The following is a 20,154-nucleotide window of genomic DNA, read 5'->3' on the forward strand; positions in this document are numbered from 1 at the left end:
ATGTACACTACAGGAGTCGTACCAACAAACGTACTGAATCTGTACAGATTCCATTCATGAACATTTACCGCGGTGGAGATCCGAAAAGGGAGATAGTAAGCATGCGCGTAGACATGGCGGAGTTTTATCACAGCGCCACCCAGCTGCCTGGCATGCATATCCAATTGAATTCCACACACTATAGAGTCACCGTATATACGCAGATTTCCTTCAAAACCGCTCGTCTAAACGTGAAATGACAAGACGCCACTTTTGCGTTTTCTGTTAAGATGGTCCTCGTGTAAACGCAGCCTGAACGTTGTGTTCCTTTGTAGATAAACTGTGATCTGGAAGTTGTAATGTGGAAATGATAAACTGAGGATGAATGTTGTTGAAATTGAATTGATTTTTTTTTACAGAAACTTCAGGTTGTTCAAAATGTTTTGTAAAAAGATGAAGCCTTAAACATGATTGTTTTTGCACTAAAACAAAAAAAAATGTTGAGTCTCCTAAGCACGGCTCTAACGATAGTTACAAATGTGTAATTACATTGGGAGCAGATCAGCCCACTCACTCTCCTTAGAGCTCCACCGTAATCACTAAATTCACTTTGTCAACACTGGATAGACGGCACACAGTCACTTAGCAGACTCTGTAATAAACAACATTTCCCCCTGAGGATGAGGATCAGCTCACCGGATGGAAACAGGTGTTCACCGACTGGTTTAACATTTCTCACTGTCTGGGATTAAGCTGTCATCTGTGTATTGATCTGTCAGCTCTACATTCAGCATGAAATCTCAATAAAATATTTAAAGATGCTGTATTAGGTGTTATTTTTTTGCTTGAAGTCCTTCTCTGGCCTTTGCTTAAACCTCTAAAAACTCCTCTCTGTGCATCAAAGTTACACATATAGAAGATTTTCCATGAAAGCAATCATTTCTGTCAAAAAATCCTTTCTTCTTCAGGCCCCGGCCCGAGCTCTGCACCTGCTGTGGGTGAACTTCCTGGGTCCCTGGTTTATGGCTACTTTCTTTCTTTCTTCCTGGGTCCCTGCCTCTTCCTCTATATATCCCTTCACCACTCGTTGCAGCTCGAGCACACCAGCTCACTCACAGTTGAAACACTAAAACTACTGAATGGCGAGTTCTAATATTGGAGTAATTCAGTCATATGTCCTCTAACTGGAGACCGATGACAAACAAAGGTTTAAAACTACCGGTGCTGAAACAGCAACAATTAAAATTAAAAACTTCCTGAAAAACAAAAAACATCATGATCAACTCCAAACACCAAAGTGGGATTTTTATTGCAAAATTGTTTCCATTTTTCTATTAAAACATCATTTATATGCAGTTGATTTAATAAGACATAACAGCTGACAAACGACATTCTCTGCAGAGAACAGTTACTGACGAATGATTTTCAGAAATAAAAGACGATGACAGAACGGATGTGAACCTGGAGGGGGCAGTGTGACGACATTGTGCAACAGCAAAACTCTCAAATCTCTGCATGGAGACAAATGATGTTCGGACCGTGACATTATCTAAAAAAAAGAAGGTTTCATTTTATAATGTCGGGAGAAAACTGGACTACAGGAGGAAGCAGAAAGAAAGCAAACATGGAAAACAAGATTCCACAGTATCAGATTTGAATTGAGTTTAATTTAATAACAAAATTTCTTCCTGAATAACTTAGAAGTTCCTCATTATTTGTATATTAGATTCTGGGTATAAAAATACTGCTCAGTCCGCTCTGCAGCATCAGAATCTCTTCATCTGCCTGCGCTCCTGTCTCCTCTGCTTCTTCTCGTTCACCTCCTCCGGTGCCGACGGACTTTCCGCCATAAACCAGGGACCCAGGAAGTTCACCCACAGCAGGTGCAGAGCTCGGGCCGGGGCCTGAAGAAGAAAGCAAAGTATGAGACACGAAGGAGGCAGAAGTTGAAAAATGATGCAGGAAATAACAGCTGTCTAGTCGGATTCACATCCCGACCTGGGCCTGGGGTCTTTCTGCATGTTCTCCTGTACATGTGTGGCTTTTCTCCGGGTTCTTCAGCTTCCTCCCACAGTCCACAAACATGCTGAGGTTAACTGGTGACTCTAAATTATCCGTAGGCGACAGTCCTGTGATAGACTGTCCCCTGCCTTCACCCCGAGTCATCTGACCCTAACGAGGATTAAGAGGTGTATAGATGATGGATGGATAGTAGGATTTCTCAGAGGGCTGTACTGTTAGGCAGGTTCCACTGAGTCCGGCTTTCTTTGCGTTAGCTGCCTCAACAAAACCTAAAACCTCAGAGATGATGGGTATTTAATGGGTCAATCAATCAGCATTTCTCTCCATCTAATCCGATCTTTTTCTTTCTAAATTCTGACCGCTGATGGTTCCATGTGTAGCCATGATGTCAGTCCATCCATCATCTTCATTCTGTCTGCCTCGGCCTCTCTTCACATTCATTTCTCCGGTTGTGTCGACGAATTCCAGGGTCTGTTTCCTCGTGATGTGTCCAAAAAATAGCTGTTTGCCGTTTCCTAATTTTGTTCAGTAGCGTATAATTTGTGTTTAGTATTTTTAAAACATCTTCATTGCTTATTCTGTCCGTATCAGATTTATATAAAACCACATCATCGTTTTGTTATTTATGTTCCAAGACTCACATCAGAACTGGTAGGATGGAACAGCTGAGTCCTCACATGGATGCTAATTGCCATTTTTTTTTTATCTGTCAGTATATTTTTCATTTTCGTAAATGCTGTTCATGCCATGGCTGCTCCACATCTGACGTTACCCATAAACCCAGTTATCTGAAATGATGAACCTGCTTCAGTGTTTCTGGGTTTAATTCTGTTACAGGTTGGGATGACATTTTTCTTTGAAATTACTATTACTCCTATTTTCTTTTTGTTTCGAGACAGACCAAGTTTTTGGCTCTGTATTAATAATGGATACTGTGGTTTGCAAATTTTCTTCACTGTGTCATCTTTGATTGGTCACTCGGCTCTTATTCTGCACAAAATATGCACATTGTGAGCCTCCTGCTTCAGTCAAGAGGACCAGAGGGATGCACTATGAACCATGTTTGACACATCAGGACCTTCTTTGTGCAAAGACAAAAGTTAAAAGCCCAGTCAGAGTTAAGGTGGTAGTCTACCCTAATTTATTAAACAACTTATTTTTGTTATAATTTCTAAACAATGCAACCAATCAACACAAAACTTGGCACAAAGAAAGATAGATTAAGTAGAAGCATTTTACATTTAGCTAAAGTCTGCCACATTTTATAGTTTCCATAGCGACAGATTTGGTGAGATACAAATATCTTCAGAAGGAAAACAGCTATCAACACCAAATTTGGTGCTGACTCCTTATGTTATTATTTATGTTTTAAGTAGACAGATTTTCCTATTTTTGTATACTTGAATGATAACAATGAAAAGAGTCCTTTTTTCTATTTGAGCAGAAATATTAGATGAAGTAAAAATCTGTCTACTTAAACATAAATAACAACATAAGGAGTCAGCACCAAATTTGGTGCTGATAGCCATTTTCCTTCTGAAGATATTTGTATCTCACCAAATCTGTTGCTATGGAAACTATAAAATGTGGCAGACTTTAGCTGAATGTAAAATGCTTCTACTAAATCTATCTTTCTTTGTGCTGATTGGTTGCATTGTTTAGAAATTATAACAAAATAAGTTGTTTAATAAATTAGGGTAGACTACCACCTTAACTTATCGTGAAAAAATGAACCAGTGGTGTCAGGCCTACTTCAGGCTGCTTCAACCCTCGTGTCGTCCTGTAGGTCAAATTGACCCGTTTTAAAGTTGAAAAGGTGGGGGGGGGGAAATCTATTTTGACAGTGAAACTTCTGATGTCCACATTTTCAACAATTTTAGGAAATTTTTTGAACAATTTCTGAACAATATTGTGGTTTCCTAAGAACATTCACATAAAAAACAACCAAAATCCAGCGAATTTTACTGGATTTTGGTTGATTTTTATGTGAATGTTCTTAAAGAAAATATTAGAAGTTTTACTCATATGTGTATGTAATCACTGTAGATATTTTTAGGATTTTTTTTTTGGAAGATTTTTTTTGGAATCAATGAAAACAACAGGAGGGCTAAAGGAGAGCCTCTTTCGTGACCTTAAAAACATCTGACTTTAGGCCCATCCATCTCACTTCACAGCTAAACCGTTCGACAATGAGCTCTTACCAGCAGCCAAAGATACCAGAAGTAAGAGGAGACTGTGCTGAGAACTTGTACTATGGCTGTGAGCAGGATGACGTCCTTCAGGTGCCTGAAAGCAAAAGACAGACAAGAAATGACCACTCAAATAGTAAATGTTGTTGGAAACACACAAGAACAAGGCAGGAATGTAGGTTTGGTTTCAAAGGTTTGTGCTGAGCGTTTAGAGCTGAGACCACATGGGATAAAAACATCGATGTCAGCACAGATCCAGTTCGACTTTCACCGTTTGCCATTCCCTGGTTGTCTTTTAAGATGCAGCAATGTCAAGTCTAACAGATGAAGAAAGAAATCCACAAATCCTACTGAAAAATTCAATCAACTAAAATTAGTTTCTCAAATAAAGAAATGAGATAAAGCTGTCCTGTTCTACATCGACCTACTGGTACCTCAAACAGAAAAACTACAGAAAAGTTGTTTTATACAGAAACTATTTAATTTAAAATGAGATGAATTATTTTTAAATGAGAACATGAATTCAATCATTGAGGCAGTGGAGGAAGATGAGGAGGATTTTCAGCCCTCAGGAAAGTTTTGCAGAGTTTCCTGTCCATCAGTCAGAGCTTAGGATGGAATCGATTGAATAAAACCTATTAGGTGAAACCCTGAGCTAACAAGTTCCCCGTGCACCTTCAGCTATTCAAAAGGAATATCAGTAAAGTAATGCTTGAAGGCAAGTTAATAACACATTTACTGTAAGGAAACTGAACTTCACACCGTCTCTGTTAGTTTAAGCTGCCCGAATATAAAACCAGCTTCAATAAAGTATCTCCAAGTTATTTCACTCTGTATGTTGCTTTCATAGCAGCCTAAAGACGAATTTTCTCTTCAGAAGACCCCTGATTTCACTTGAATCAATCTATAACTGAGGGACTTTTGAAGTCCATGGGATACATCTTCAATACATTTTTATTAAAAGTAAGAAAACCTCATGTTTTTTATGTTCATTATGATCACGTCTTTACAAATTCTACAGTTATTTATTATGGAAACAATCATTCATTAATAAATATAATTGGATATCACCAAAATGTCAATTAAATAATTGTCCCAATTTATTAACAACCACCTTCTAAATTATGGAATCACAGGAGTGCCACATCAAAATATAAATAATTAAATGTAGAAATATAAAGAGAAATAAATAATTAAATGTGGAAATATAAAGAGAAATAAATAAATAATTAAATAAATGTGGAAATATAAAGAGAAATAATTAAATAATTAAATAAATAAAAAGGAAAATTTTGTCTTTGCTTTTACCTTTTATTTTTTCATTTTATTTATTTATTTATTTATTTCTCTTTATATTTCCACATTTATTTATTTATTTCTCTTTATATTTCCACATTCATTCATTTATTTATTTATATTTTGATGTGGCACTCCTGTGACTCCATACTAAATAGCTAAAAAATAATAAAATGAGCTGATTCAGAAATAGTTTTGATTGTGTTCTATTTAATTATGTTGAGATAATCATGACAGATATTTCTTTTTTGGCAATAAATCAAATTTTACATGGAAAATAACAAATTGTATCTGTGTCAGAGAAATCACTTTCCACTAAGTTCCCCGTTACAAAAACACATCTGAAGGAAGTGTGTTAATTCCAGTTCACATTACCTGCCCATTTTCTTTCTTTTTTGGTCATTTTAAGTCCGTTTCATGGGCATTTCAGGTCTTTTTGTGGTCATTTTTTGAATTTTTGTAGCCATTTTCAGCTTGTGTGTGGAAAATTTAGGCATTTTTGAGGTCATTTTGCAACTTCTTGGAGTTATTTTGTGTGTCTCTGGCAATTTTTTGTCTTTATAGGATAAATATAGGATCTGTCTCAATGAGTCATTCATTTTGTCATCATGTTGTGTCTTTTTGTGATTGTTTTGTGTGTCTTTGTGCTCATTTTGTTTCTTTTGTGGTCATTTTCAGACTATTTTGTGGGCATTTTAGGTCTTTCTGTGGTCATTTTGTGCCCCTTTGTGGATGTTTCTGGCAATTTTAGGTGTTTTGTTTTCATTTTGTGTGTCTCTGTGGTCGTTTAGCAAAAATTCCCGCTATTACATATCGACCCACTTTGTGTTGTGAGGATCACTCACTCTGCCATCCCCTGCTCCATGTTTAAATCTATCCCTCCGTCCAGCAGACTTCCATCCTCAGCGAACACCGGCTTGGCCATTGCCGACATGGAGCGGTAACTCCCCACGTACACCGCCAGAGCGAACACCAGCAGCAGCTACAGGAGACACAACAGGTTTAAAGGCAGGAACTGAAGAGAGATACATGAACTCTAATCAGATTTGTGCACATTTTAAATAATCTAATCTACACTCACCCATGTCCAAAATGTAGATGAACTGTAGAAAACCAGGAAATTTATGGCTGCATATATCGCCTGCAGAAGAAGAGGATTTGAAATGTGAATGACTGGCATGATAGTATAACTGAAACAACAGAGAAACACTAATGAGCTTCTCACATTAGCTCCAAGGATGACTCTGGTGTAGAACTTCAGAGTCGCCTCGTTCTCCTCGTAGATCTGCTTCTTTCCCTTGGTGCCAACTTTACCTTTGGGCTGTCGGGTAAAACACAGAGACGGAAGTGTCATCATCATCGTCTGGATATATCGATGATTCAGTGCACTGGGAGTAAACGTGGAGCTCAGCTTTTCAGACACTTCTTTGTTATGGAGCCTGGCCAGACATCCTGCTTTCTAACGGCACTAAATGTCACTCACGTCTTACAGTTTCTTCTCAAAAACAACAACTGAGACCTCATCCAACGTGGAAACCTGAAGAGCTGCAAAATGTATGTGACTTCATGTAACACTGGAAATCAATACACATTTATCATGGGGAAAATTTCAGTGCTTTCTGCTAGCAAGAAAATATCACGAAAAAACAACCAACTAGTCTCTTCTCTGTCCTCATTTAGCTTCAGACACAAAGCTGTTGAACACCAACACGTCAGCTACACCTTTAATACTGCAAAACTAAAACATTTCTTCTAAAAGGTTCTCAGAGTACTGAGGCCAGCTGTTAGTTTTGTAAATCCAACCCTGCACCTGATATTCTGTTACAGTCTGTCATGTCCACTGTTCATTTTTATGCTGAGGTTTGTTGGGGAAGGAGCATTAAAAGGACGGACGCTGTAGGACTGGACGGACCGGTGAGGAGAGCTGGCTCAGTGGTGGCACAGAGCTGGACTCTCTGGTTTCAGCAGCATTAACAGAGTCAGGAACTCTTTGTCCCCCATCAGACTGTACAACTCATCACTGAGTGGTCAGGAAGGATCACAGTCACAGTCAGGATCACATTAGAACTGATCCAATGTGATTATAGTATGTCTGTGCACCTTATGTAGTTCACAACAACTGTTGTCTTACTACCTGTCATAATCATTTTAAATCACAGTGCATTGAAAGGTGTAAATATTGACTTTTAATACAATCAGTATTTCTATAGATTTTAAAATTAGAATGTTACTAACCTACCTGCTTTGTCTTTTGTTATTTTTGTTGTTCTATGTAAGAACATTTTAAATTTCTCTCAGGATTAATAAAGTATCTATCTATCTATCTATCTATCTGTCTGTCTGTCTGTCTGTCTATCAGATGCCAGAGATTCGATTTGACTGAAATAAACGTGGAAAAGTGACAAAACTGAGCCTTTTCTGTTTGTTTTCCTGCACTGACGAACATTTAGTCGAGTCACTCCAGACAGCAACAGCTCCAGTAAAGTCAGTGGATGTCTTGGTGGGTAGTAAACAGTCAGTGGAAGTCTCTCTCAGTGGATGAGGGTCTCTGCTGTCTCTGTTTTTTCATGTGTCTGCTGCTTCTCTCACCGCCATTCGCTCTCTAAACCGCTGCTGCTGCTGATCTTCTTTGACATCGACGTCTGGTCCGCCTCCGTCTTCTTCTGCCACTGCATCAAAAAAACACCAACAAACTCTGGACTCTGACTGCTCTGTGATTTCTAGAAACACATCAGCATTCGGGGCTTGTGGCCGGAGCTACATTTCCGGCGCACGAATACGACGTCATCAAGCCGTCGCTTCATCCGCCCTCGTGTGGAAATAAATCAGCTGTTAAACCCATAGGTTAAACCTGACTGCAGCCTGACATCTGCTGGTCATTTATTTAAAATAAAACTATCAAACAGATTGATTAGACTTAGACAGACTTTATTAATACCCAGAGGGAAATTCTGTTGTTACAGCAGCTGGATATTCAGCAACAAGACAACACAGAAAATGAGGGTCAGGCTAGTGAAGGTAGCATAAAATATAATAGAATAAACTAAACTAAAATAAGAATATGGAAAAGACAATATTGAAAGAAAAATAACTAAATATACAAGAATATATAAGAGTGATACAAAAATGTGCAAATGAGATTGTGCTTAGATGTGCAAATGACATAAATAGGCCCAGATACGTTTAAATAAGATTGTGTAAGACCTAACCTGATAATTGCACATTTTTTCAAGTTATAACTGAGTAAACTTAAATGGGTAAAAAAAACAAAAACGAAACACTAATAATAGTCTAATTATTATTCTTATGATTGGAATTATTATGGTTGTTGTTGTTGTTATTACTGATAATAACAATAACAATAGTAATAATAACAAAAATCTCCTTTTTTTCTTCTTCTTCTTCTTATTATTATTACTAGTACTACTATGCAAGACAAGACAGCTTAATTTGTATAGCACATTTCATACACGATGGCAACTCATTGTGCTTTACATTCAAACATTAAAAGCGTTGAAAACATTCAGACAAGCATGAAAGAGAACAAATAAAGTGACAAATACAATAAAACACAGAAAAGAAAAGGAAAATTAGAAATATATATTTTTTAAAGTTTCAATTTGCATTGAAAACAAGTTAAAATAAGCTATAATAGGAAAGCACTACTACTACTACTTCTAATAATAATAATAATAATAATAATAATATTCTTATTCGTAGTAATAGTAATATATGTACAAATCTTACTGTAGAAATGCTGTGTATTACTGCAAATCAAATGAAAACAAGTTCTATTTCGCTGTTTGGACAAACTAGTTTGACTCCTCCCGGCCACCGTAGCCGCTCTCCAAATAACAACATCCCTGCTGCTATTTGTCTCAGTCAAACTCTGATCGCTGTGTCGGAGGGTCCAATGGGTCTCGTTATGCTTCACAGCTGAGCTCACGTCGGGGCCGTTAGGAAGCGAAAGTCACCGTCAAACCGACACTTTACTCTTCAGGATGGAATATCTGCTCCAGGTGAAAGTAGGCGCTTTGATCGGGCTGCTGCTCCTCACCCTTCTGTTCGGATTCATCCCAGCTCGAGTCAAATGGTTCCGAGACACAGACGGGACAGGTTGGTGATACAACAACTTAAATCTAACACCAGCAGCTGTTAAAGTCAGCATCTGTGTTTATCACGATGATCTGACATGAAAGTCCAATCACAGCTAAATAATGCGGATCAAATTCAACATTTTCTACAGATTAGATTATGTTTTGTTTTATTACTTCAATGCCGGATTGAAGAGCAAAAGCCACTGATTCATTTGCAGCTTTCTGATTTTTTTCCAGGACGTGCTACCATTGTCATACAAAGAGTTCAACCTTAAATTGACAGAATTTTAAATGGAATGTGGTGTATCGCTGGTGATAACAGTGAATTTAGGGTTTTCGATAGTCCATTAATCACATGTTCCAGCTACAGATAGAGTTGTAAAGGCCATGAATGAACTGTTGCTGATCTTATCAACTGTGACTTAGAAGTAATTAACATTGTAGTTTCCTGCTGAGATAATAGAGGACAGATAATCAGTGGGATTATAGCACTATCACACTAATACAATAAGCAAAAATTCATATGTAAATGTTTCATCTTTATATAAGTTGTGATGCTCTGGTGCTGTTAGCTAATCCTTGATCACCACAATATTAGTGTTGTTTATGTTAAGGGTACTACTATGTGAGCAGAGTACCACACTGACCACCCCATCAGGTGACTGCAGTCACCTGATGGGGATGTACTAACTGCAGTCACCTGATGGGGATGAATCCTGAAGCTTCCTCGTGGTCACGTTTCATTTCATCTGTAGCACACAGAACACGGCTGTTTGAACGGTGAACTTTGGCTTTCTTCTGTGGAAGTGAAAGCAGCTTTTCTATCCATTACGTCTGGCACACCCTGAGTAATCAGTTTGACTTCTGTGTGTCTTCATATCCAAGATGTGTCACATGATGTACTGACGGTTGTAACTTTCAAAGGACTGAAAGTGATTTTATGAGGAACTCCATTTATGAGACATATCTTTAATCCTCTGTGTTTGGGTTAATAAAGTATTATTGCTTTGTAGTCATCTGATAATAAAGTTTAAAATGTCTCATTATGTCATAACTCAGGAACAATACAGGAGAAATGGATAATATAATGATAATAATAATAACTTTATTTGTATAACATCTTTAATCATCCTGTTGTCTTCATTTACAGGCACCAAAAACTATTGTTTCCTTGTCTGAAAAAAAATCCCCAAATTTCTGAGAATTTGCAAAACCGTCGGGAAGAAAATTCCAATAATTCCTTAAAAGTTTCCCTGAAGTTTTAGTTTAAAATAATCCCCCAAATTTGGCAAGAAAGCTCTTGTAAATATTTTCAAAAAAATAAATAAAAATCTTCCAAAAAAATATCTAGTGATTACATGTATATCAGTAAAACTTCTAATATTTTCTTTAAAAACATTCACATAAAATCAAACAAAATCCAGCAAAATTCACTCAATTTTAGTTGATTTTTTTGTGAATGTTCTTAAGAAACACGTTTAACATTTTTTTCCGTCAAAAGGTGTTCAAAGATTTCCTAAAAATGATAAAAATGTGGACATCAGAAGTTTCTCTGTGAAAATATATTTATCCCCACATTTTTAAACTTTAAAACGAGTTCATTTTGACCTGCAGGATGACACGAGTGTTAAACTTATTTTGAGTTTTCTTGTAAAATACAACTCAAAGCAATATAATTTCAAGACTGTTTGTCTTAAGGAGACATTGAAGATGGGTTGTTTTAAAACAAGTCCTCCTATGTTGCTAAAATGTCACTTGTTCAGAGAATTTATCTTAAATCAAGTGGGATGAGACATTTTGACTAAAAATAAGACAAATAGACTTGGTATGAGTTTGAGTTTTTGCAGTGTAAGGCTGCTGTAGGGACGTACGGGTTAACGTGTCTAAAATAGAGAGTTTTAAAAGTGATCAGTAAAATCTTAAAATCACTTCTAAAACGGACGAGGAGCCGATGAAGAGAAAACAGAACAGAAATGATGTCGTCTGTTAAAACCAGAACCACATAACTAAACCAAAACATGGAAATGATGTTTTGTTTGCTTTAATCCACCATGATTTTACCGCTGTGGTTAATGTTCTGTTTTTTCCCTCTAAAGACACCCACCGCACAGTTCTGAGTCTGATCAGCTGTTTTGCCGGCGGAGTTTTCCTGGCAGCGTGTTTGCTCGACATCATTCCAGATTATCTGTCCGACATCAACGCAGAGCTGGATGCTCGGAAAGTGGAGGTACTCTGGAAAAAAATCCTTACAGATAGTATCAAAAAAGTAATTCAAGTGTATTTTGTTTCTGTTAATATATTCTGTGATGTCTTCAAATTATTCGCTTTGTCCAACCAGCAGTTCAAAAGTCAACAATTTTGATGTAAAAACAGCTAATCCTCACATTTGAGATGCTGGAATCAGAAAAGTTAGGGTCAGATTTGTTTACTTGAGAATTTACTTACAAATAAGGATTTATCAAAGTGTTTGGGGCTCATTTTTTTAGTCACCTAATTGGTTCATTGACACATTTGTCAAAATATGTTGTAACTACTGCAGTTTATCCAGCTGTACTAAAAGTATTAATACTAAATGATATTTGCTCTTATGTTCTCTTAAAGACTTCCTGAGGAAATGAAAAACATGTAAATAAATAAAGGAAGCACAGCTTGTGCATGAGGAATATTTTGTACATTTACAGCCTTTTTTTTTTTTTTTTTACAAAAACTATCAGGATTTTTCTACTTCCAAAAGAGCTTTGCAGTTTTTATAAAGTCAGTGCAACACCAGTATTTCTTCTATCAGTATTTCTACTCATGTACACATCTGGGCTCTACTACTGATGTGCACAATCTGGTCATTTTCCTCATCCAGGGGATTTTTTTCTGTGTAATATCTGAATCTCCACACACAGAAGAAAATATTTTTGGTTTGTTTTTCTTTTCTACTGATGTTCCCTCTGTTTGTGGGACTAGTAAAGGTTTATCTTATCTTATACTGGGGCAGAATTTTACAGTCAGGTCCATAAATATTTGGACATTGACACGATTTTCAGTCAAAAAGTGGAGAAAAGGTGGAGAGCACGTCTAAAATGTGATGTAATTCCTGCATCATTCATCTGATAAATACCCTCAGATTAAAGCTGAATGTCTGCACTTGAAGGACATCTGGATTGTTTCATTTAAATCCACTGTGGCATACGTTAGCCAAATTACTGGAAGTTGTGCCAGTGTCAAAATAACAACCAGAGCTGGAAAAACTTGTCCATACACTTGTCTTTATTCCTAAAAGCTCCTCTGTCTCCTCCAGCTTGTCCAGCAGCTCAGACATGACATCACACCTATCCTTTCTTCCCTCGGCTGGCTCCCTGTTGGTTTTAGAATTAATTTTAAGATTTTACTGATGACTTTAAAGCTCGCCAGGGTCTAACCCAGACTTCATTGATGAGCTGTTGACTCCGTACGATCCTGCTGGCAGCTTCAGATCCTCAGGTGGATCCTTCTGGTCGTTCCAAAGTCGAGGCTTAAATCTAAAGGTGACCGATCGTTCTCCATCAGGACCTCCACTTTGGAACGACCTGCCTGAGGAGATCAGAAACCCGCTTTTACAGACTTGCTTTTATGTGGGGTTTACTTCTAACTTTTGGCTCCTTCAGTCTTACTCTTTCATTCTTAAAGCCGCCTACTTCCTTTGTTTGTTATGACTGCTACTCTGGCTCATTATTCATTTAGTTTATTCTCATCTGGTCTGACTTGTCTCCTATAGCTTGTTGGATTGTCTCTGTGTTGCATGTTTTAACTTTCAAAGCATTTTCTGAACTGTATTCCTAAGGGTGCTATATAAACAAAGTTATTATTATTGTGGACCTGACTGTATAATAACTCCTATATTTGCTGTGTAAAAGGTTTTGCTGTCAGTTGTCTGTTTAAAATCCTAATTTCCTACTTCTTAACTTTACCTACAACTTGTTACATCTCTCTCTCGGTCTTTAACAGACCAGCTTTCCTCTTCCAGAGTTCATCATAGCGGTCGGCTTCTTCACCGTCCTCATACTGGAGAGGATTGTCCTGAACTGTCGTGAGCTGAGAGGGTCTCCTGCAGAGAGAGCTCCTCTAATAGCGGACAACAGAAACGGTCACGGACACGGACACGGTGCGACCACGAGTCCCGATCTGGAGAGCAGCGGCCACCACGTCCACGTCGACTTCCAGGCTCACTCCCCTTTCCGTTCCTTCATGCTCTTCCTCTCCCTGTCGCTGCATTCGGTCTTTGAGGGCCTCGCTATCGGCCTGCAGAGCACAGATTCAAAGGTAAGCAGAGGAAAAGTGCTTCAGCTCGTGTTAAATCCGCTCTGTATTTTTAAAGAAGCCCCTCAGTGTCCCTGTGTGTTATCGTCATGGTAAAGTCATGCAGTTTTTTCACTTTTCTTTAGAGAAAGTTGAAGTTCTATTTAAAGCTTGGTCATTTGTCCATGAGAAAGTTTCAGTTTGTAGCTTCACAACACTTTGACAGGAACAGAATCAGAGCGTCAGATCTGTTTGTTCCATCACAAGACAGTCTAAGAATATGTCAGTGTGACCTCAGGGCTTTTGCTCTGCATGTGTTTGTGGCTTTTGTGTGGGTTTGGCTGGCACTTTACCATCTTGTCAGATATGCTTTTAACAGTTGAGTAATAGATTGATAATTTAAAAATACATACATTTATACTGTATTTAATCAGATAATTCCCCTTGCAATTAGTTAAGGAAGAAGTAGTCAAACGTTTTAGGACACAGTCTCATTCAAATAAAGTAGAACCTGTCCTACAGCTTTTGACAGGGGGTGTATTTCATCACATGGATGTAATCAGGGCAGGACTCTGATCATACATGTAAAGTTTCAGGCAGATTGGAGCATGTTCAGGGCATTTACACAGCATTTGAAATTTCATGGAGAAGGATCAAAATTCCAGAGGCCGCCACGGACACGCCCTTTGACTTTGGAAAAAGATTTTAATAACTTTGGATCATTAAGGCCTCCTGTATGTACTGGCCCAATTTGAGGTGAATTGGAGTTTCCCCCTAGGAGGAGTTCCCTCTAGAAAAAAATGAAAAATGGGCAAAATCTGACATTCAAGGCAAAATAGCTCACTTCCTGTTGGGTTTGGAATGTGTCTGTCACTGACTTTTTTGTTCAGCCTGATGTGCTGCATATGTGTACCAAATTTGGTAGATACACCCCCTGTCAAAGGTTGTAGGACAGGTTCTACTTTATTTGAATGAGAAAGTGTCCTAAAACTTTTGACAGGGGGTGTACATCGAGTTGTGCATGGCGATACAATATGATTTCACAGGTAAGACCAAAAAAAAACTAGAGTAAAAAAACAGATTTCACTGAACGGCTGATCGACTTGAAACTTCAAACAAAGTAAATTGCAAAATCTGCAGTTTAAGCTGCTTGTCTGACGCTGGGTTCAAACCGTCTTCTCAGTGCTTTTATAAATTCATACCATCCTCTTTAGTCCTGCTTTTGATGCCGTCTCATGTTGCTCCACCGCGTTTTGCGTCTTTAATCTGTCACACCGCAAATGTGGACTTTAAAAGTATTTTACCGTAAAACAGATTGCATTATCTGCCAGAAAAGTCACAACTGGATATTTTCCCTGAAAGCTTCATCCCCGGTAAAACGCGGAACAAACTGTTTCTGTGACTCCGCTTTATGAAAGGAGAAGCAGCTTGTAACTTAACTCGAGCTGAACGTTTAGCTCTGCTGACCTGCAGCGGGTGAATTTCTTTCCACAGTGATGCAGAAGTGTGTTTAGGATGTGGGTGGTACACATCCTTACTGAAAGCGGTTACAGGTGCAAAAAAAGCAGCCTGCAGACTAAAAGTGAAACAAACCCAGACCTTCTGACCTCAACAGCTCAGTAAAACAATGACTGTCAGTTTGGTGCTCGTTAGATCAGCATCAGCAGCCAACATCTGCTGAAACTGATGGACTGAAATAGGAGCTTTTGTTTGCTAAGTTATTGATTTATTTGAAGCCAGCTGTCAGACCTATTCATTCAATAATCCATTACCTGCTGGATGTGATGAACTCTTTCTGACGGTATGTCTAAGAAAGTTAGTTTCTGTTTTGATAGAGATATGTCTGTCAGAAAAGTTATACATTTCCTTAAAAAGCCAGTAAATGGATTAAATAATCAGACACAACTGGCTGTTCTTTGCTGATTCATCAAATATAATGTGTGAAACATCAGGACACCTCATTAAAAAAACTCATATGAAGACAAACATCAGCTTCATAAGCAACTTGTTCTTTGATTTACAGTACTGTTCACAATAGCCTGATATAAAAAAAATGTTTTGCATGTGCAGTAGATTGCCGTCTGTGTATTCTGCACTACCTGCCTTGATAAAACTGACATCCTGAGAACCCTTGTAGAAAATACAGCGCTAATCTGAAGAGTCCAGACCAAACCTCCAACGGCTGAGAAATCTGTTTTGTCTTATAGTATCTGTCGTCCTAATGCCGGATGCATTGATCCACTAGAACTCAACACAGCCTTTATAGACAGTCTTTATTTTTGGCTCAGTACATAATTGCGTGACTTTGTGTATCGTAGTTGACATTTTTGCTGTTTTCAGGCCTAAAACCAACATGGCCGCCTATAACCTAACACCACATGGCATTTTACAGAAAGATTCTTCTAAATATTAAAGATACAATTGAGTATAATTGAAAGTTATTTATAGAGATATTGTAGTAAACCTGTTGACTGCTTTATATTAAATGAGTCAGAAAGCCTTGGAATCTTGCCAGTCTTTTCTTCAGGAGGAAATGACATCATGTGGAGCAGGTCATGTGATCTGGAATTACACACTTCCTTCAGAGGTGTTTTTGTAATGGGGAACTTAGTGGAAAGTGATTTCTCTGACACAGATAGAATTACTTTCCATGTAAAATTTGATAAACTGTCAAAAAAGAAATACCTGTCATGATTATCTCAACTTAATAAAAGAACACAATCCAAACTATTTCTGAATAAACTCATTTTGTTGTTGTTTAGCTCATTAGAAGGCGGTTGGTATTAAATTGGGACAGTTATTTAGTTGATATTTTAGTGATATCCAGTCATTTTTTCATTAATAAGTGATTGTTTCCATAATAAATAATTATGGAATTTGTAAAGACGTGATCAGAATGAACATAAAAAGTATCAGTTTTTTTTACTTTTAATAAATATGTATGTAAGATACATCCCATGGACTTCAAAAGTCTCTGAATTATATACTGGCCTGATTATTTGTATCTCTGTTGAGCATTTAGTAAAAGCTGCTATAAGAAGTAGAAACATACCTAAATGGTCTTCATGTCTTCCAGGTGTTAGAGATCTGCATCGCCATTCTGGTCCATAAGAGCATCATCGTGTTCAGCCTGTCGATAAAGCTGGTCCAGAGCGCCGTTCGTCCGCTGTGGGTCGTCGCCTACGTCGGAGTGTTCGCCGTGATGTCGCCTTTAGGCATCGCCATCGGCATCAGCGTGATGGAGGCCGAGCTGGCAGCCGGAGCTCTGATCCAGTCCGTCCTGGAGGGGCTCGCCGCCGGGACGTTTGTTTACATCACCTTCCTGGAGATCCTACCACACGAGCTCAACTCCCCCGGCAGGCAGCTGCTGAAGGCGCTCTTCATCCTGCTGGGCTTCAGCATCATGGCGGCGTTGACATTTGTGGGCTGACACTCAGATCCGTGGCTGTAATGTGGTCTTTACGAACTGCTGCGAGCTCCTGCCAGTTTCTGGGTCACGTTCTGCCTTCATCGGGAAATAAGAAGGAGGTTCACTGAGTTTTCAATGTCAAAGGGAGCATGATGACTGGTTTTATTGCTTTCAAGGTACTTTTAGAATTTTTGTAATTTTATGGTGAAGGCGTTCAGACAGTTTTTGTATATTTAATTTCTTATTGAGATGATTTTATGTAAAAATGAACCACTGACTGCTAAGTTGAATGACTGAGAGCAAAACAGTAGATCCTTTCATTTATCACTGACCTTATTTAAAGATGCAAACCAAACCAACGTTCACACTGTTAACCACTGGAATCCTGACTCCATATCTGTACCTGCAGATCTTCAATGTTTACATATTCTTTGCTACCAAGTCAAAGGGGAAGTGTGACAGCTCCTCGTTTCCAAAAAGTACTGACTGTGCCTTGTTTTTTTTATTTTGCATCATTTTATCTTCACTATGCGCTCAGATGGTCTCTGTAAAGAGTTATTGATGCTGCTTCCATTGGCATATTTGAAAAAAATCGACTTTTAGATGAAGTTCCTGATGTCAGGCTGCTTTTACTGCTCAGTACAAATTGGATAATGCACCACTTCTTACATTTGTCCAGTAAACAAGTGTTGGAAAGCCATTTTAATCGTGGACCAATGCATAAGTACAACATAAATGTGTAATTCTTTATATATTCCAATAACATTTTGCTGGACACAAGACAGCACATCGGTTTTCCATCAGTTCTTTGGGACAACAACACATTTTAATAAGCCTAGCCTCTCTGTGTTCCAGCCTGATTATGCCAAAGTGAGCCACTGGTACCATTCCTGTTTTAGTCCGTCATGTGATGGTCAGATCGTTCTCTTGTTGTTGGCAAACAGGAAGCAGGAATGGGTGGTTTGCTAAAAGAGAAACAGTCAGCAGATAAATTGTTCGCGTCCGCTCACATGTGGCACATTTCCACGTTATGGTCAGCTGATTTTCACTGAAGATCATGTTTTGTTTGCTTCTACAAATAAAGGGCACGTCTGTCACTACAGTGTAAATACTCACAGCAGCAACCTGCTCTGTAAACATGCTGCTCTGTTTGAACTGCATGTGCGACATTGTGCCTTATGGCGGCTTCATGAGAGAGCTGACTTTATGTTGTACAAACTGAATCAGAGTAAATATATTAAAACACTAAAACTAAGTGCAGTGTGCTGGTTGTTATTTCTCAGAGCAGTGTATAATCACTACTGCAGTATTTGCTCATTCTGAGTGTTTCTGAGGTGGATATGGGTTTGAGGGGGATTTGATGCCACTTGTTTATCTGGCATCAGACCATTGGAGCCACTAGGTGGGGCTGTTGATCCCTGACTCACAGCAGCCCAGGACTGGAGACTGGAAGGGGTGTACAGTCATGGAAAAAAAATGATTAAACCACTCCTGTTTTCTTCAATTTCTTGTTCATTTTAATACCTGCTGCAACTAGAGGTCCATCTGTTTGGATGAATATAATGATAACAACAAAAATAGTTCATAAGAGTTTCATTTCAGAGCTGATATCAGACATTTTCTGTGGTTTTCTTGATAATCTAAATCATTTCAGTTCTTCCATCAGTAGCTATGGAATTGTTCTACCAAAAACAGCTTTTAGGATTCCATGTTTTGTTTTCTGTCTGTTTTAGTCCCATGATCCACACAGGAGTTAGTACTGATTGATAACCATTGTTTCTGATGTCTCTTCATGCTCTCCACCAGCTTCTGATCACAGCAGCCCATTCCTGTTGCACTAATTCTAACAAATCTGCTTTGTTTTTGGGCTTGTGGTTCTCCATTTAGCGTTTAATGATTTTCCACAGGTTTTTAATTGGATTTAGATCTGGTGATTGAGCAGCCAAGGCATGGTTCCAGTGTTCTGGTTCTCCATCCAGGCTTTAACTGACCTGTTGGAAAATCCAGTCATTGGAGGCAGGAAAGAGTTTTCCAGCTGATAGAAGAAGAATGTTTCCTAGAGTAGCCCCAAACATGACCTGGTTCATTGGCCCTTTTTGTCGATTTGTGTCTCGTTTTTGTCTTTTTTTTGTCTCAATTTTTGTTGTTTTTTGTCTTGTTTTTGTCATTTTCTGTCTCGTTCTTGTAAATTTTTTTCTCATTTTTGACATTTTGTTTCTTGTTTTTGTAATTTTGTGGTTTCATTTTTTGTCATTTTGTGTCTCATTTTTTAAATTTTTTTGTATCTCATTTCTGTCATTCTGTGTCTTGTTTTTGTCATTTAACACAGCTGCATTGGCCCTGTTTCACCCATACTGAAACTACCCCAGATGGTCACTGATCCACCCAGTGGCGCCTGCAGAAGTTTTTCATCGGGCTGGCCAGGTGGGGCCACTTAAAATCTTGGGGTGGCACACCAAAACTGAAAAGTCATAATTTCAGGAATTTTATTTTACTAATACTATTATTACTGTCTTTTTTTAATAATACTGTAGTATGTAGGCTAGCAGAAAACTATCAGAAAGACCTGAGGAAGCGTCTATTGATAAACTTGTAGTCTTTATTATGTTATATTTAATGTTACTAATGATCTAATGTGCATAGACTAATAACAGTACAGTTAACATTTGAGTTAATTTCCTCCCTTCCTTCCTCCTCCTCATCACTATACCTCTGCTGCTCGACCGTTGGCTCTCTCTCTCTGTGCTAATTTTCTTCTTGAAGTAAGAAGAGATGTCTGTTGACTTTCTCTTCATGGTCTGCAAATTGAAACTAGAAAAGCACTCAGAGTGCAGCTCCGCCAGCTCCGCACAATGAAGGTGTGTTGATCAGTTCATCACTTTTGCAAGCCAGTGTT

The 20,154-nt window shown here is 38.3% G+C and overlaps 2 protein-coding genes across 2 annotated transcripts; one reads left to right on the forward strand and one right to left on the reverse strand.

Moving 5' to 3' along the window:
• Positions 1–1,258: 1,258 nt before the first annotated feature.
• On the reverse strand, positions 1,259–8,273 carry tmem208 (transmembrane protein 208). The gene is made up of 6 exons (XM_022211458.2): positions 8,076–8,273; positions 6,712–6,807; positions 6,568–6,627; positions 6,332–6,468; positions 4,203–4,287; positions 1,259–1,883 (listed from the first exon to the last, which is right to left on the reverse strand). Exons 1-6 carry the CDS (start codon positions 8,079–8,081, stop codon positions 1,746–1,748), a joined length of 522 nt encoding a protein of 173 aa, XP_022067150.1. The 5' UTR covers positions 8,082–8,273; the 3' UTR covers positions 1,259–1,745.
• Positions 8,274–9,310: 1,037 nt separating this feature from the next.
• Positions 9,311–18,513, forward strand: slc39a1 (solute carrier family 39 member 1). The gene is made up of 4 exons (XM_022211457.2): positions 9,311–9,602; positions 11,680–11,810; positions 13,559–13,873; positions 16,926–18,513. Exons 1-4 carry the CDS (start codon positions 9,488–9,490, stop codon positions 17,277–17,279), a joined length of 915 nt encoding a protein of 304 aa, XP_022067149.1. The 5' UTR covers positions 9,311–9,487; the 3' UTR covers positions 17,280–18,513.
• Positions 18,514–20,154: the final 1,641 nt, after the last annotated feature.

This window comes from Acanthochromis polyacanthus, chromosome 2 (assembly GCF_021347895.1).
Source record: "Acanthochromis polyacanthus isolate Apoly-LR-REF ecotype Palm Island chromosome 2, KAUST_Apoly_ChrSc, whole genome shotgun sequence".
Classification (NCBI taxonomy): Eukaryota; Metazoa; Chordata; class Actinopteri; family Pomacentridae; genus Acanthochromis; species Acanthochromis polyacanthus.

Excerpts from the sequence above, each read along its gene's own strand:
- tmem208 (XM_022211458.2), bottom strand. Across the intron at positions 4,288-6,331 it reads ATGGAGCAGGGGATGGCAGA|GCACCTGAAGGACGTCATCC; the intron begins GTGAGTGATCCT and ends TTTTGCTTTCAG. Across the intron at positions 1,884-4,202 it reads TCTGGTATCTTTGGCTGCTG|GCCCCGGCCCGAGCTCTGCA; the intron begins GTAAGAGCTCAT and ends TTTCTTCTTCAG.
- slc39a1 (XM_022211457.2), top strand. The coding sequence starts at position 9,488 with ATGGAATATCTGCTCCAGGTGAAAGTAGGCGCTTTGATCGGGCTGCTG. Across the intron at positions 9,603-11,679 it reads CCGAGACACAGACGGGACAG|ACACCCACCGCACAGTTCTG; the intron begins GTTGGTGATACA and ends TTCCCTCTAAAG. Across the intron at positions 11,811-13,558 it reads TGGATGCTCGGAAAGTGGAG|ACCAGCTTTCCTCTTCCAGA; the intron begins GTACTCTGGAAA and ends GGTCTTTAACAG.